Here is a 16245-nt window from a genome sequence, read left to right on the forward strand (position 1 = left end):
TCTTCTAAGGACAGGGAATGGGCTAGATTTCATACTGTATTTCTTAGGCTGTGGAAGGTGCTATGGTGCTTGAGTATGTTGTAAAGGGAAATTTAAATGTGAATCAGTCAACAACAACAGTGTCAATACAATATTTAAAAATGTATAGAGACATATTAATACAGGGCCAAATTCTGAGCTTCAGTTCAAGTCTTAACTAGCCCAAACTCCTGTTGACTCCAATCAGAGTTCAGCTTACCTCAGCATAGTCAGTAGCTGGCTCTGCCCATTTTGTAAATCTCTTTAAAAGAAGTTCTATATCTTTTGGGCCCAAGTTAACTTAGAAGTAATTTTCATCCCAAACAGTGTTTGGGAGACTGCTTAGTGCTCAGTTCTGCTTGGGGCTGAGTGCCTGTCACTCTCATTATCAGATATCTGTGTCTGATGGTTGAGCTTTGGGCCATAGAGGGCAGGTATTGCTTTGTACATTGGTGATGCCTTTGACACAGATACAAAAGGGAGGAAAACAGTAGAAAGATGGCCTAGTAGCCAAAACATAGCCATGAACTTGCGCAACATTGAACAAGTAATTTAGTCCACTCTGTATGTGAGTTTTTAGTTTGAATGCGAATAGTATTTCCTGACCTCATGGTCACTATTTTTTGATAGGTTTTCTGCTATCACAATTAAATTGGCTTCAGTGAGCGTGAAGATTTCAGTCTTCACTAGCAATGAGGTTCTCAGTCCCAAACTTTCAAGGTATGCTTATACCACTGAGTTACCTGGCCGGGCAATGTTGAGAGAAATGCATCGTACTGCCTCTCTGGTTGGAAGTAGTGAAGCCACGTTTGCATGACCTTATGCCCTAGCTGATTAACTTACCCTGAATGTTGGATCTGCTGCTTCCAGTGTGGAAGGAAGTACACAGAGAGGAGTATGGTGTGCCTGGTACAGTAGATTAATGGTACAGTTAAACCTGGAAGCTTTGCAGGGTTAGGTTCCTTAGCTCCCTGCCAAAGTGAGTGTTTGTGAAGTAGCTGGAAGGGAGTCTATGCAGCTGCTGCTCAGGAAAGCTGAGATGCTCCAGCTGTTTGATCTGGCTTTTACTTCAAAGGGTGCAGCTCCTCCACTCACCGGGTTGGGACTGCTGGTAAGCTCCAGCCACGTGGAAAGATGATGCTCTTTGAAGTAAAAGCCATAACAAAGAGCTGAGCGATTAGTTCTTAATTCTGCAGTTCACTGTGAACTAAGCAGGCTGCAAACCATCGAGATACAAACAGTCTGGTTCCACTGTACACACCTGCTCTCTGAGTGTGAAGCCTGTCAGAGTTGGAGGAGGGAAGTTCTTGGGCCAGCTTCTGTTAGGATTTTTGTGTTTTGTGGGAGGGGGAGTCCAGGTTGTATAGCAATGAGGAGGGAATGGGATGGGATGAATGCCTGACCACCCATGTTAAACTAGTGTCTGTTGGTGGGTCCCTTTAAGGTAACTGGTATATTGAGCTCCTACATTTCCCATTGCTCTTCAGGCATAGGAAATATATCCTGATTTTCACCTGCTCTAGATCCTACAAGAGTAAATCAATGGCCTGCATACAATGGTATTTCTTTGTCTGTCACATGAGAAACTGTGAAAACTGCATTTGATGAATTCCAGTATTTAGTCCTGGACTAGAGGTGGGTGAAGCCATCCCTTCATATCCTATCCTCACTTCACATAGTGGCATGAAACTAGTTAATGAATGATATCAGGGACGTGGTTTGATGAAAATCCTGGGTGATGGAGGGTGTAGGGCCCATCTACACCAGGAAACTCTGCAAGCTTTGGAATACTTCTTGTTTTCAGGGGCCCATTTTGAGTTGGACTAGCTGAGTTGAGCCATCTGACAAAGATGGGGAGGTGGTGAGGGAGATGTATTTTGGAAAACCAAATTTACAAGACCCTTTTGGGCCACGCTGCACCCTGTCTACCTGGCTTCTGTTTTCACATGAGTGAAAACCTTGATGGGGCCCATAAATGGAAAGTGTTATTTACTCCCCATACTGACTACATTCTGACTGCAGCACATTCAATGCAAGAATGCTGACAGATGTATACTTCTGATAGGCAGTGTTAGCACTGCATTATTGCAGGGAAAATTCTCTTCTAACCTCACAGAACCTCCTCACACCCCTATAGTCCTTGGGAAAGGACAGTTTTTTTGGGATAGACAAGACTATTGCTGTTACAGGGCTCAGTTACAGAAATGCCTACTTGAAGATTTATTTATTGTGCCTTTTGGAAAAGGGAAAGGGAACATATTTTTCTGGAATGGGTAGGGTGGACTTGATTGGGCAGCAGCAGCACAGACTGCTGGGTGCTTCTGGACACTGCAAGTGGGCATTAGAAGGCAATTTATTTAGAAAATGTATCTAATAGGATTTGCACCTTGTAATTTGTATGACTTTGTGGGTAAGACGCTCGTTGCTGGGAGACTAATACAGCAGTGCACAGGCAATCCAGGAAGTTTTTGGAGAGTATTGGGGACAATTCCCTGTTGCAAGTATTGGAGAGGTCAACTAGGGACCATACTCTTTTTGAACTGCTTCTCACAAACAGGCAAGAATTGGTGGGAAATGTAGTCATGGATGGTACCTTGGGCACCAGCAACCATGAGATGATTGAGTTCAGGATCTTTAAAGGAAGGAAGGAGAGTAGCAGAGTAAGGGCCATGGACTTCAAAATGGTAGACCTGGACTCACTCAGGGAACTCATAGGCAGGAGCCTCTGGGGGGCCAGTCTGAAGGGGGGAGGAGTCCAGCAGAGCTGGCTGTACTTTAAAGAAACCTTACGGAGGGCACAGGAACAAACCATCCTGATGTGCCAGAAGACTAACAAGTATGGCAGAAGACCAGGTTCACTTAGCAGGGAACTCTTCGGTAAGATGAAACACAAAGAGGAAGCTTATAAGAAGTGGAGTCTTGGACAAACAACTAGGGAGGAGTATAAGAGTATTGGTTGGGCATGTGGGAGGAAATCAGGAAGGCCAAAACACAATTGGAGTTGCAGCTAGCAAGGCACGTGAAGAGTAACAAGAATGGTTTCTACAACTATGTCAGCAACAAGAGGAGGAACCCACCAAGGGAAAATGTGGGTCCTTTACTAAATGGGGGAGGTGAGCAGACAACAGTGGTGAAAGAAAAATTTAGGGACTATTTAGAAAAGCTGGATGTATACAAATCCATGGGGCCGGATGGGATGTACCTGAGGGTGCTGAGGGAGTTGGCAGATGTCATTGCAGAGCTGCAGGCCATCATCTTTGAAAACCCATGGCAATCTGGAGAGGTTTTAGATGATTGGAAAAGGTCAAAATAGTGCCCATTTTTAAGAAAGGAAAGGAGGATCTGGGGAACTATAGACCAGTCAACCTCACCTCAGTCCCTAGAAAAATCATGGACCAGATCCTCAAGGAATCTATTTCTAAGTTCTTGGAGAAGAAGGTGATTAGGAACAGTCAGCATGGGTTCACCAAGGGCAAGTCATGCCTTGACCAGCCTGATTGCCTTCTATGATTAGATGACTGGCTCTGTGGATGCTGGGAAACTGGTGGATGTGATATACCTTGATTTTTAGCATGGGTTTTGATATAGTCTCCCACAGCATTCTCCCAAACAAGCTAAGGAAGGACAGGTGGGATGAATGGACTGTAAATTGGATAGAAAACTGGCTGGCTAATTGGGCTCAGAGGGTAGTAGTCAATGGGTTGAGGTCTAGTTGGCACCTGATATCAAGTGGAGTGCTCCTAAGGTCATGTCTTGGGGCCAGTTTTGTTCAATATTTTCATCAGTGACCTGGAAGGCGGGATAGAGTGCACCCTCAGCAAGTTTGCAGATGACAACAAGCTGGGGGGAGGAGTAGATACACTGGAGGGTAGGCCTAGGACTTAGAAAGACCTAGAGAAGTTGGAGGATTGAACCAAAAGAAATCTCATGAAGTTCAATAAGAAGTGCAAAGGCCTGGCTTTAGGATGGAACGTGCACCAGTACAGTCCGGGGGGCTAATTGGCTAAGTAGCAGCTCTGCACAAAAGGATCTGGGGGTTACAGTGGACAGTAAGCTAAGTATGAGCCAACAGTGTGCCCTTGTTGCAAAGAAGGTGAATGGCATACTGAGCTGCATTAATAGGAACATTGCCAGCAGATTGAGGGAAGTAATTCTTCCTTTCTATTCAGCACTGATGAGGCCACATCTGAAGTACTATGTCCAGTTTTGGGCCCCCCACTACAGAAAGGAGGTGGACAAATTGGAGAGTCTAGTGGAGGGCAATGAAAATGGTTAGGGGCCTATATGACTTCTGAGGAGCGTCTGAGGGAACTGGACTTATTTAATCTGGAGAAGAGAAGACTGAGAGGGGATTTAGTAGCAGCCTTCAACTACCTGAAGGGTGGTTCCAAAGAGGATGGAGCTGGACTGTCCCCAGTGATGGCAAATAACAGCAAGGAGCAATGGTCTCAAGTTGCAGCAAGGGGAGTTTAAGTTAGATATTAGGAAAAATGTGCCCACTGGGAGGGTGCTAAAGCACTGGAACAGGTTACCCAGAGAGGTTGTGGAGTCTCTATCCTTGGAGGTTTTTAAGACCTGGCCAGACAAAACCTTGGTTGGAATGATCTAGTTGGGGTTGGTTCTGCTTTGAGTAGCGGGGTGGAGGTCTCTTCCAACCCTAATTTTCTATGATTCTTCTGTGATTGTATGAATGTGGAGTCAGGAGATCTGGGTTTAATTCTTGGCTCTGCTACAGTCTCCCTGTGTGACCCTGTGTGATCTTGTAACATGACCTTTGCAAAATGGCCTAGGTGACTTAGGAGCCTTGGTCCTGTTGACTTTCAATGAGACTCAGGCTCCTGAGCACGTCATTTCTGGAAATTAGATTTAAGGTGATAAATTGCTAAGGCACTTGTAAAAATTTCCCTCCAATTTCTTTGTGCTTCCATTTCCCACCTGTAAAACTGCAATGCTGATAGTTCTTGTCCCTCGCTCTGTCCATCTAGTCTGTAAGTTCTTTGGGAAAAGGATTCTCTTTTACTAAGTGCTTGTACAGCACCCAGCACACTGAGGGTCCAACCTTACCTGAGTATCACCTCACTACAAATAATACATAGTAAGCAACCAGATAGCTAAATTCTGGAAGAGCCTTTAAGCCCACCTCCCTATGGCTGGAATACTAATGCAGCAATCATGAAAAGATCTTACATGTTTTAAAATAAATGAGCCTCATTCTTAAGGATCAAACGTTCAGCGTTGCTTTTTTATCCAAGGAAGTGTAACAGCACGTGCAGTTGTCGGGAGAGCGTGCTCCTGATGGGTAACTGAATAAGCAGAGGGCTAATTAGAGGCTTCAACATGTGCATGAATCCCATTTATCTGGGCAGCTGAAGTAGCAGGGCGTGTAATTGGGGACCTGTCTTGTTTGATGATCTGGCCATGAGGTTTTCCTTCTGACTGCTAAACCTTCTTGGAAACTGTTCTATTGTTTCTGCCCATGGAGCTCCCACAAATACTGCTGACGTCACAAATGGCATCTGCTGGTTTGGCATGGCCTCACGGGATGTGATATGATCTGAAATAACCCTAGGGGCCCTTAAAATACCTTATGAATTGTGTTGTGCAGGGGAAGAGACTGCCCCAGGACCTTCCATCTCTCTTCCTGCATCCTGAAAACACTGAGCCAGACTGTTGTTATGGCTGCTAGATAGCTGGCTGGATGCATGGCCATGGCACCCTCTCCTACCCTCTTCAAAGGGTAATGTTGAATGAGCATTCTACCTCCTGAGCTACAGCCATGTGCCATTGCTTGCATGAGATGGGAGCCTGGGCCCCTCTATCTGAGGGAGTAAGGAAGGAGGTCTTGGCCTCCTGTTCCTTGCTTGGCAGTGTTGGTAGCATGTATCACTTTGTCTCCAAAACCGATATGAAGTTTGAGACTTTCATTGAGGGCAGGGGCACCAGGATGACAGAGAGAAGCTGTCCTTTGGTCACACATTCCCCTTTGCCTGGAGCCCTTGGGGACATGCAGCAGCTCATCTGCTGCTGCACGATCTGCAGCAGGGATGAGGGTGGCTAGCTGCCTTCTCTGAAAGCAATGGCCTGGGGCCTGTTGGCAAAGGGCATTCTCACCATGAATAGGGGCTTTTTGCCGAGCAGGGGTTCTTTGGCCTTGTGCTAATTGTGCTACCACCTTATCTAGTTCTCACACTGCTCATGGGATGACACTATTGTCTCCTTCTCCTCTTGTCCTCTTGCCATCCCTCCTAGAGAAGCCATCATTTCTTTTGTTACACCTGACCTCTTGAACATGTTGCCTTACTGTGGGGCATGTGTGGGTGTTTTCTTGGTTGGGCACCTACACAAGCTCAGCTGGCCATCGCTGCTAGCTTGGACTCTTGGTTTGGGGTAATTCTAGCAATTCAGGTAGATACTGAGCCTGTTTTCTAAGTGAGACTCTTCTGTTTCAGGACAGTTTTCCTTCAACCATTTTACCAGGAAACCTGATCTGGCACTTCAGTTTTCAGAGCGTGTTTTTTTGCTAGTGACAGACACTGGCCTGACTGCCAGGAGACCAAAAGCCTCTAGAACAGAGGTGGGCAAAATATGGTCTGTGGGCTGAAACCAGCCCACCAAGTGGTCCTGTCTAGCCTGTGGTGGGTGCCTTGGCCCTCTCTGGCCAATGTGTGGGGGGGCAGCCTGGGCGGTGGTGCATGTAGGTGCCCCTGCTGCCCCTGAGCATGGAGGTGCCACCTGGCGCAGAGCACAGCCTGCCCTGTTTCTGCATATGGCTCTCGGGCAAAGGAGAGCTGTAGTCTGCAGGGCTGGATGATGCAGGGATGGGGTTGGGGTGGCATGGTGGCCGGGCTTAGTTTCCTGGCAGTCCCCACATTGGTGGCTTGCCCTCACACTCTGGCTGCCACTGTTAGTATTTCCGCCACCAAACCCAGCCCTGCTGTCCGGGCACCCCAGCCCGTCTGCCCCACACCCACTGCCGTAGGGATGTGTGGGGAGTGGGTTGTGACTCTGGCCCTGGCTCAGGTCCTGGCCCTGGCCCCATTCCCAGATACTGCTCCCCACCTGCCTGCAGCCCCATCCCATCTCCCGCCTGCATGCACCCTGTCTGCGGGGGTCCTGGGGTGGTTTCCATGGAGACCCTACCTGCCCACACCATCTGGCACCTCTAGTGGTGGTTGTGGGGTGGACAGGGCTGAATATGATCAATTGGCATCTCCCTGGCCCACCCCCTGCCACCCCTTGCTGCGCTGGGTTGTGTAAACAGCTATGACGGGGGCAAGACCAGGTCAGCACCCCTCCTCTTTCCCCAGCCCTCAGCAGCTCACCAGAGCTCCTTAAGTGGCCCTCTAGCCCAAATAATTTTCCACCCCTTCTGCAGAATCACAGGGCTGCCAAAATCTGTGTGGGGCCACTACCAACCTATCCCATACCATACAGCTGTGAATGTGCCTCAACACTCGACTCTTTGTCCTGTGCTATAACCACTGGATTATGCTTCTTCATCAGGTGGAGCAAAGAGCTTGTCTGGTATGCCTGGAAGTGGGGTACTGGACTATGTGTCTCACTGAGATGCTGTGTAATAGTAGGAAGCACAGTACTGGACTAGATGACCCTGTAGTCAGTCAGATCAAGCACAGGTCAAATTCTGTGTTTGCATTTTGTCCATCTTGCTTCAGGCACTTCCCAGACCAGGGTGTTTGTGGCCATCTTGATACTTTTCTCCTCAGCAGGTTCACTCTTCATTTGACAGATATGCTCCATGTACAAGTAAAAGGCCTCCTCTCACAACTACATCTTCCCCTGAGAAACCCGATGGCCCTCACAAGTCTTTGTTTCTTTAAAATAATCTGAAGCCAGAATCTGAAAACCTAGTAAATTGGAAGAAAGGAAGAAGGAAAAATAAACTTGATTTTTTCTTTCTCCAGACAGGAAAGTCGATAGGTTTGAATCATGGGCCCACTGTAATTAAAAAACATATAACTAGTCGTTTTTAAATGCAGTTGTTTTACTTAATTGATTTTGCCGCCAGGACCACACGGAATAAAATAAATAAATAAAAGGTGCCTTCCTAGTGAATCACTGGAGGCAGCAGAGGCTCCGTTTCAATCTAATTGCTGCAAATGCTCCAGTTTGTTTCTAGTAATGGTTGTGTAGAAGAGGTGGTGGGGGAAGGGGAAGGGGTCATGAAAGAAAAGAGCGGGGAGCGCGTTTCTCAGCAGCTGCGTCAAGGAACAGGCTGCTCCCGGGATAGTGTTCTTTTCCCTCTTGCCATCAGCATAAAGAACACCCGTTTAACACTTTGCATGAAGGCTCCATTTGGAAGGGCTTTATTCATATTTAATTACTAGCTTGCTGCAGCTCCCCTCTTTAATTACCTTTTAAAAAGCAGGTTATAAAAATGCACTGGCACTCTTTTTCTTTTGCATAAATTACATGCTCTTCAACTGTTCGTGTTAGCAAGAGCTGAGCATGCTGGAGGGGAGGGCTGGGCAAATGCTTCTTTCCCAGTTCTGCTTGTTCCTTTAACTCCTGAACCAAGACAGTGCCTTGTCACCCACTTGGGTTTCCCATCACCCTGCCTCCACCCCCACAACACTCATTCCTAACTTACATCCCATTCTGCTGTCCTAGGCCTCAGACACAGTGCTGCTAATCCTCCCCTGCTCCCTCCCCCCATTCTGTCTCACGAAATCCTCTGCCGTCCCCAGTTGTGGGCCTTTCCTGAGTTGAGACTGTCAATCATCTTAATTTTGTGAGTGAGCAAATGCCCTCCAAGGAATCGCGCATTACACTAAAAAGATTTTGAAATGCAGGTCTATAGAGATGCAAACAGTAGTTCAATAACCCACTGACTGATCTAGCCCTCAGCCACAAATTCATAACACATGCTGACATAGCCAACTTTAACCATGTTAGCTGGATGATATTGCTCCTGTAATGTAAGCACCAGAGGAATATGTGCTGTCAGGTATTCAGGATGTGATGATATGATATGTAATATTAAATAAAAATATAGAATTATATGTAAAGAGAGAAAATCAGCTTCTGTACCCAATGTAACTCATGCCCCTGTGCTTGGTACAGCAGAAGCTCTGGCAGTGGGATCGCTAGTGCCAAAAGCCATTACTACTTTTTGGCTGTTCTGTGTCTTGTGTAAAATGGACAGACACCTGCCAGTTCAAGTCCTAGTGGCACAGATGTCCATCCCATAATTGTCCCCATCCCTGGCCTTCTGGGCAGTCTCCTCAAAGAGGTCAAGGACTAAATACGCTTTAGTGGAGTCCCCCCAGGTCAGGTGTGAGGCCCAGGGGTTCACTGGAAGGGAGAAGCTTGCACAATCTTTGCCCTGCTGTTCCTGTTCTCTAGACAGAGGGCTTCAGTCTCTGGCAGGTTTCCTGGTGATACTGTCTTAGTGAACCTTACAACTTCTTTTTCTTTTCTCCTGGCAGATTAAAGAGCTGTTTGTCAATTTTGAGGACGCTCCATTGGGAGCAGCATCTCTGGCCCAGGTCCACAAGGCAGTGCTGCAGGATGGGAGGACAGTAGCAGTGAAAGTCCAGCACCCGAAGGTTCAGGCTCAAAGCTCCAAGGATATTTTGCTGATGGAGGTAAAACAAGGCAATGCGCCTTTGACTTGCAGAGAACTTCCCATGCAAAGTAGGTGGGCCAAATTTGCTTGTGGTATTTGCAGGCATATCAACACTGATACTAAGGTGGGTCTGGGATACTGACTTGGGTTCGTTCCCCTGAAATGCTCTACAGAGATAAATGATGTAGTTAGAGGTTTGCAAAAATAAAACAAAAAATCAATGAGGGCTGCAGCAAAGGAGAGATTGCTTGGATGGAGAGACTGGAACCTAGTGCTGGATGAGCAGAGAGGAGAGAAAGAAGGAAGGTGGAGGGAAAAAGTCTAGTGCCCTTAAATAATAGGGGGCAGAACTTACAGACCAATGTTAACCAGTTATGTGCTAACAGTTAGTTAGGTCTGTGACAACTGCTCTTGTGCACTCAACTACTTTCCTGTAAAGACTTAATTGAGGCACAGCTTACCTCTGGACAAAACAGGGTTAAATTTAGCTTTTATTTACCTCAGAGTATTTAGATTTCATAGATTTCATAGACATCAGGGCTGGAAGGGACCTCGGGAGATCATCGAGTCCAGCCCCCTGCCCAAAGGGCAGGAAGTCAGCTGGGGTCATAGGATCCCAGCAAGATAAGCATCCAATCTACTCTTGAAGGTGTTCAATGTAGGTGCTTGAACCACCTCCGCTGGCAGACTGTTCCAGACCTTGGGGACTCGGACAGTAAAGAAATTCTTCCTTATGTCCAGCCTGAAGCAGTCTTGCAGGAGTTTGTGACTGTTTGACCTAGTCATCCCTTGGGGCGCTCTGGTGAGCAGCACTGTGTCTGAGGCCTAGGACAGCAGAATGGGATGTAGGGTGCAGGAAAGCTACAATGGTGGCATGATAAAATGCAGCTCCCAATTAACTGAGGGCATGTGGGGTAATTGTGGATTCCGGGAAATTAGGGCTCCATAGAGCTGCTAAGATGCTGCTTGAAATCACAACTCTGTTTGGGAACATGCATCATAAAGGGTTTCAGAAACCAGGGGCCAAATCCTGAAGTCTTTATGCTGGTCAAACTCTGGTTAACTTTGGAACTCCAAGAGGACACATGGTGATTGTATTCTGATACCTGTGCAGAGTGATGGACTTATCTGAGTGGGGCTGAAGAGGTTGTGTTTTCCAGTGTGCCTGTGGCCTCCTGCATAGGCAAGAACCTAGAGGGGAGCAAGGACCTAGGGAGGCTGAGAAGCAGTGAGTTGCTGTAGCTAAAGTGCAAGGAGAAGGTTAGTGCCCCTTGTGGGATCAGACCGGCTTGGCCTGCAGGTTTCCTTACAATCAGGGCTGTAAAAATTTCATGGAAAGCTTACCCCCTATTGACTAATTGTACACTAATTGTACCATCTCTCTGCTTACACTGGTCTTTGTGTGCAGTGAGCTGCACAAAGGTTACTAGGTGAGTTATGGTATTTTTCACTTAAACTGAGGACCACATAACAGAGACTGAATAGACTCAAGGAGGGTGGAAGAACAAGAAAGATGAAGAAGTAGGAATTAGGACAAGAAAAGAATCATCTATGAAGGAGCCAGGGCCCAGAGACCTAAGGCATTTTCTCTCTTTTCACATAGTGTTATTGGCAGAGTCTAGTGCAGGGGTGGGCAATTATTTTGGGCAGAGGGCCACTTACTGAGTTTTAGCAAGCCATCGAGGGCCGCATGACAGGCAGCCCAGGGCAGATGCATATTAATTTTAAAATTTTTTAGGGGCCCCGCAGGCTGGATAGAATGGCCTGGTGGGCTGCATTTTGCCTACCACTGGTCTAGTGTGTAGCTGTGAATCTCTGGCTTGCATTTCTATTTGCTTGTTATTCTATTAGATATTTAAGAAAGTACTTTTACAATGATTCTTTCGTCTCCATTTTCAGATTAATTCTCTTGGGAAGCTTGAAGTTAAAACAATCTGTCTTCTTGCTGTGTATTATTTTTCCTCCCTTTTCCTAGGCTCTGGTTCATTGTAGTAGGGATACTAGCAAACATCTGTTACGTACATGCTGTAATGTTGTAGTAGGGTTGCTCATGAATGCTGCACGTCCTGCCTTAGTTTTGAAGGGTCTCCTGTGGGTGCTGGGTTTGCACATATTGACTTATTATTGTAGGGTCACTTGTGCATGCTGTTTTGTGGGGATTCTTTTTAGATGTACATGTTTGGCCCTTTAAGAATTATGCAGACTTTGCAAGTAGGTAAGAGATTACATTTAAATATTGATTGATACAGTCTTTTATACTTGGGAAAAATCTGAATGAGAAAAGCTACATGGAAAATTCCCAACTTCACTGCATTTATTTGTAGGTTCCATGGTATCAGAGGAAGGACTCTAAAAATTAGGACTGTACCCAGTAAATCTGCAGAGAGAATACATTGCTTGCCATACATCCATCCCTATTTCAGGACAATACTCTAAACGAGTTCCAAAAAGGGACAAATCAAATTGCTATTCAGTATGTCCCTGCTAATGTTTTAATCATTAAATAAACTCAAAGCATTATTTAGAAAAGTAGAAAGCAATGTATCAATGTCCTGATAACAACCCCCAATGCAATAATCCTGCAGTCCTGGGAAGTTTGTGCATATGGTCATGAAGATCGCTGGTTCCATTTCATTTGAGTGACATAAATTTGAAAGGATTTATGCCTCCAGACATAACAGAAGAAAATCATTCAATAGTAGCTGGAACCTGGTGATTACATTTTTAAAGGGATGCTGGGCTTAGGATTGACATTTAAATAAGAGACATTGAGATGGGGGTGGGGAATAAATGTTTTCACACAGTTGAGAAGGAGCAGTAGCAGTTTATGACTTTTTGTTTTACGTGGTACCTGTGTTTCTATGTGTGCTTCAAACATTTCCACTGATGTCCAGGAAATCCTGACTCAACAGTGCTGAGCCAGGAAGTGAAATGCTCTAGAAACTGACACAGTTGAGCCTGTTTTCATATTCCATTTCTTTGTGGAGGGGAAAGGGAATTCAATTCAATTCCTCTACTCTCCACTATTTTATGATGCTTATGGAGCTTTAGGGAATGATTATTTTAGGAGAGGTAAATTGGCTCTTGCCCATTGAAGCCAGTGAAGCTGTGGTGATTTACACTGGCTGAGGATACGGCTGCCTACTTGAGTTTTAGGGTGTCAGTGTCCCGTAACAGAATGTAAATAAGATTTCTTTGCCGAATTATGTCACCAAATGGAATTTCAGGGCCACTCTGGATTGTCTCTAACATAGGCTGTCCATCACATGTCTTTTTGGATCTCTTTTTTCTGGTCTCATTTTTTATTAAACATTCCTGCAAACAAAAGTTCCTGTATACTATTAAACTGAGGGTTTCAAGGTTACTTGGGGAAGTTGATGCCCAGCTGCTAGTCATTTTAAGGGCACCTGGGTAGTCAGTTTCCTTAGTTGGCATTGCAGTGTTCAGCTCAAAGCTGAAAAAAAGTGCAAACCTTAGGATTGCCAAGGTGGCTCTGACTGTGATCTTGGGGCTGCTGGTTACCAAAACCTTGTGGGTTTTTTTGGTTTTTTTTTAAAGAGCTATAGATTACTACCTGTAGCTAAAACTGGCCTTCATTTCTGAACTGTCCAGCAGCATTTTCCTGTGTCAGCAAAGTTCTTGCTTAGCAGTGTAAAGAGTAATATAAAGATGACAGGCCTTATTTTAGAGCTTTCTGTTCAACATTAACTGAAGCCCATTAAAATGAAACTGAACAGTGACTCATCAAACTGCAAGAATTAAAGATTCAAAAATGACCTTATGGGTCACTTAGCCTGTCCGCTTCAGAAGCCAATGCAGTCATACCACACAGCCTCTCCTTCAGGGCCTTGCTTTGCTGAGTTTCAAGTGCTCCAGGTGATGGGACTCCTACCATTTCCCTTCAGTGCAGTTCTGTCTCCAACATCACAGGCCACATACTGGTCGGAGCTAATGGGGATGTAGCAGGCCAGACCTTGTATTTCACTGCATCTCTAGTTTGCAGCCTGATAATACATTAGCTTTTAGGGTATTTTTAGAATTATGGGATTTGAGCTGGTCCTATCAAAATAAGATCGTCCTGAGGATGACAAGGGCAGATTGGGGGTCAGTAGTGAATGCACTCAGGGTTGGTATGTGAAGAGATGCCACTTAAGTTCTGGGATTCGCTCTCTGGCTTATACTGCATACAGCTCTGGTCACCCCATCTCAGAAAAAATCCTTTAAAACAAAAAAGGGGATGGAGAAAGGAAGCAAAGATGATCAGGGTTGTGAAATGGCTGAAAAGATTAAGACTCCCTAGCTCAGACAAGAGGTGGCTGAGGGTATGTGAGATAGAGGTCTATGAAATCATGAGTGATATGGAAGAAATGAAGGGGGAAGCTGTTATTTACTCTCTCATAATACAGGTGGTAAATTTAAAATTAAAAAAGGGAAGTACTTTTTATATAATAAATAACCCATGGAACTCATTGCCATAGGCTATCATAGGGACCAGTAGCATAACTGGGCTCCAAAAGGGAATAGATGGATTTATTGACCATAGTTCTACCAGGTGCTATTGAATATTACTGTCAGGCATGGTACCTCAACCTCAGGACATCCCTAAGCCCATGACTGCTTGTGACTAGAAGAATATAATAGGATAGATTACTCTACATGTGCTTCTTACACTCTTCCTGTAAAGCGTCTGCTATAGTATGGTCAGAACCAAGATACTGGGTCTGCTGGGCCTGGCCAGTATGGCTCTTCTGTTCTTGTACTCAGCCTCAGGTAGGAGGAAGGGGCTGTTAATTAGAGAGGACATGGGCTGGGTTAACGTGTGAGAACTGGAGACTGCTGTATAGCATTATAGCCACACCTGAAGAGTGGTTCAGGAGCTATGATGCAGCTGATCAACTCCTTCCTTGACTTTAGGTTCTTCTCCTGATTGTGAAGCAGATCTTCCCAGACTTCGAGTTCATGTGGCTGGTGGAAGAAGCTAAGAAGAATTTGCCTCTAGAGCTAGACTTCCTCAATGAGGGCAGGAATGCTGAACAGGTGGCTCACATGCTCAAACACTTTGACTTCCTGAAGGTAGGAAGCTGCAGGCATGTCCACATGTGACCGTGTGGTGTGTGTGTGTGTGTATGCATGTATGGGTAGGAGTGAGCAATGGCACAGCAGCTTCATGGGGGGGAGGATGATGATCTGCAGAAAAATATCTCATGTGGTACAGTGAATATAATACCAGTGGTGGTACTGAATCAGTAGCCCTGGAAGCAAAAACGCTTTTTTTCCCCCTCTGAGATCAGGGACAGTCTAAGCCAGCATGCTCAACCTCCAGCCCATAGACCAAATATGGCCTGTGGGGCCCCCCAAAGGGTCAGGAAATGTGGTGGTGGGGGGTAGTGTTAGTTAATACTGCCATAACTTCCTGCTGCCAAAATATCAAGCCCTGCATGGTGGGTTGGAGCCAGACCATGACACTCTCCCAGCGTGGTCAGGTTGGGGCCAGGCCACACCCCCTTTCCTCTGCTTGGCCAGGTTAGGGCCAGTCCATGCCCTTTTCCTCCTGTGGGGCACGCCTCCTTCTACCTGCATAGGGCTGGCACTTTTCCTCCTGCCCTCCTGTGGGGTTGGGCTATGCCTTCTGCCCCTGTGGAGCTGGTTCAGGGCTGTGTTGGGGCCAGTGCAAGCCCCCTTTCCCCACATGGCTGGATCAAGTTTGGGCTGCCCTGCTGCACTCTGGGCAGCTGGATGGGGCTTTGCTGTACTTGCCTTGAGCACTGGATTGGGTCTACTGGCTAGATCTGGCCCACAGAGGTACTAGGTACTGCCTGTTTGGCCTGCTGGCCAAAAGGTTGAGCACACTAGTCTAGGTCTATGCATTTGCCTCATCTGTGACCTGGAGAAAAGAGGTGGAGTGAAAAAGAAGTTTAGTCTCCATGTGCTATCTAGTCCTAGGCCTCTGCTGAGACTGTTCTGGGACTAAGCTGAAACCCACCTCCCTGTCCACCCTGACTCATTTCTATACTGTAAGCCACTTGCCAGCTGGCAGAGAATAAACTTTCTGGCAGGGTCACCCTCTGCTAGATCAGAACTAGTGTTGTGAGGATATTTGGCTTGCTATCCTGTTGTTTGTTATTTCTCCAACTCAGCTGTTACACAGTTAGCCGAGTCAGAGAGAGGGATTCCATCAGGTCCTTGCATTGCCATGAGCTGTGTGCATTAGCCATTAGCTGCTGAGTGGCCAGGTGGCTTCTTTTCTGGGTTTTTTCAGAAGCAAAAGGAGGAAATGGTGATAAAGCAGAAGAGCTGGACTGAAGCTAATGAAGTTAGCCATATTCAGTGAGGGAGCTCATACGTATCATAGTAGGAGGAAGGGCATTTTCTCTGAAACCTCTGCATACAAATACCCTCTTCACCTGATACACAGACATGTAAAACTTGTAAGTGTGAGCAAATGCACAGCTTCCCTGTGCACCCAGCCAGGTCACCTTATATATAGATGGACAAATATACACATACTTCTCCCCCAACACTGACATGCTTATCCATATACACCCATAGTTCTCTCCAACACATCGCTATATAGGCACTCTAGACACATGCATGGGTCTCTTTCAGTGAAATACTTCTGGATATGAACTAGTTTCCTATGG

The 16245-nt window shown here is 46.1% G+C and overlaps 1 protein-coding gene across 7 annotated transcripts in view; it reads left to right on the plus strand.

Annotated features, from left to right (window-relative positions):
* Positions 1–16245, plus strand: part of ADCK1 (aarF domain containing kinase 1) — a 133605-nt gene that overhangs the window by 88736 nt on the left and 28624 nt on the right. For all 7 annotated transcript variants that reach the window (XM_019552120.1, XM_019552119.1, XM_019552118.1 and 4 more), the window contains 2 exons: positions 9465–9623; positions 14519–14677. In XM_019552120.1, the coding sequence (XP_019407665.1) occupies positions 9465–9623; positions 14519–14677 (318 nt within the window). The remainder of the gene's footprint in view (positions 1–9464; positions 9624–14518; positions 14678–16245) is intronic.

Source organism: Crocodylus porosus, unplaced genomic scaffold (assembly GCF_001723895.1).
Source record: "Crocodylus porosus isolate Cpor-Errol unplaced genomic scaffold, CroPor_comp1, whole genome shotgun sequence".
NCBI classification, from domain to species: Eukaryota; Metazoa; Chordata; order Crocodylia; family Crocodylidae; genus Crocodylus; species Crocodylus porosus.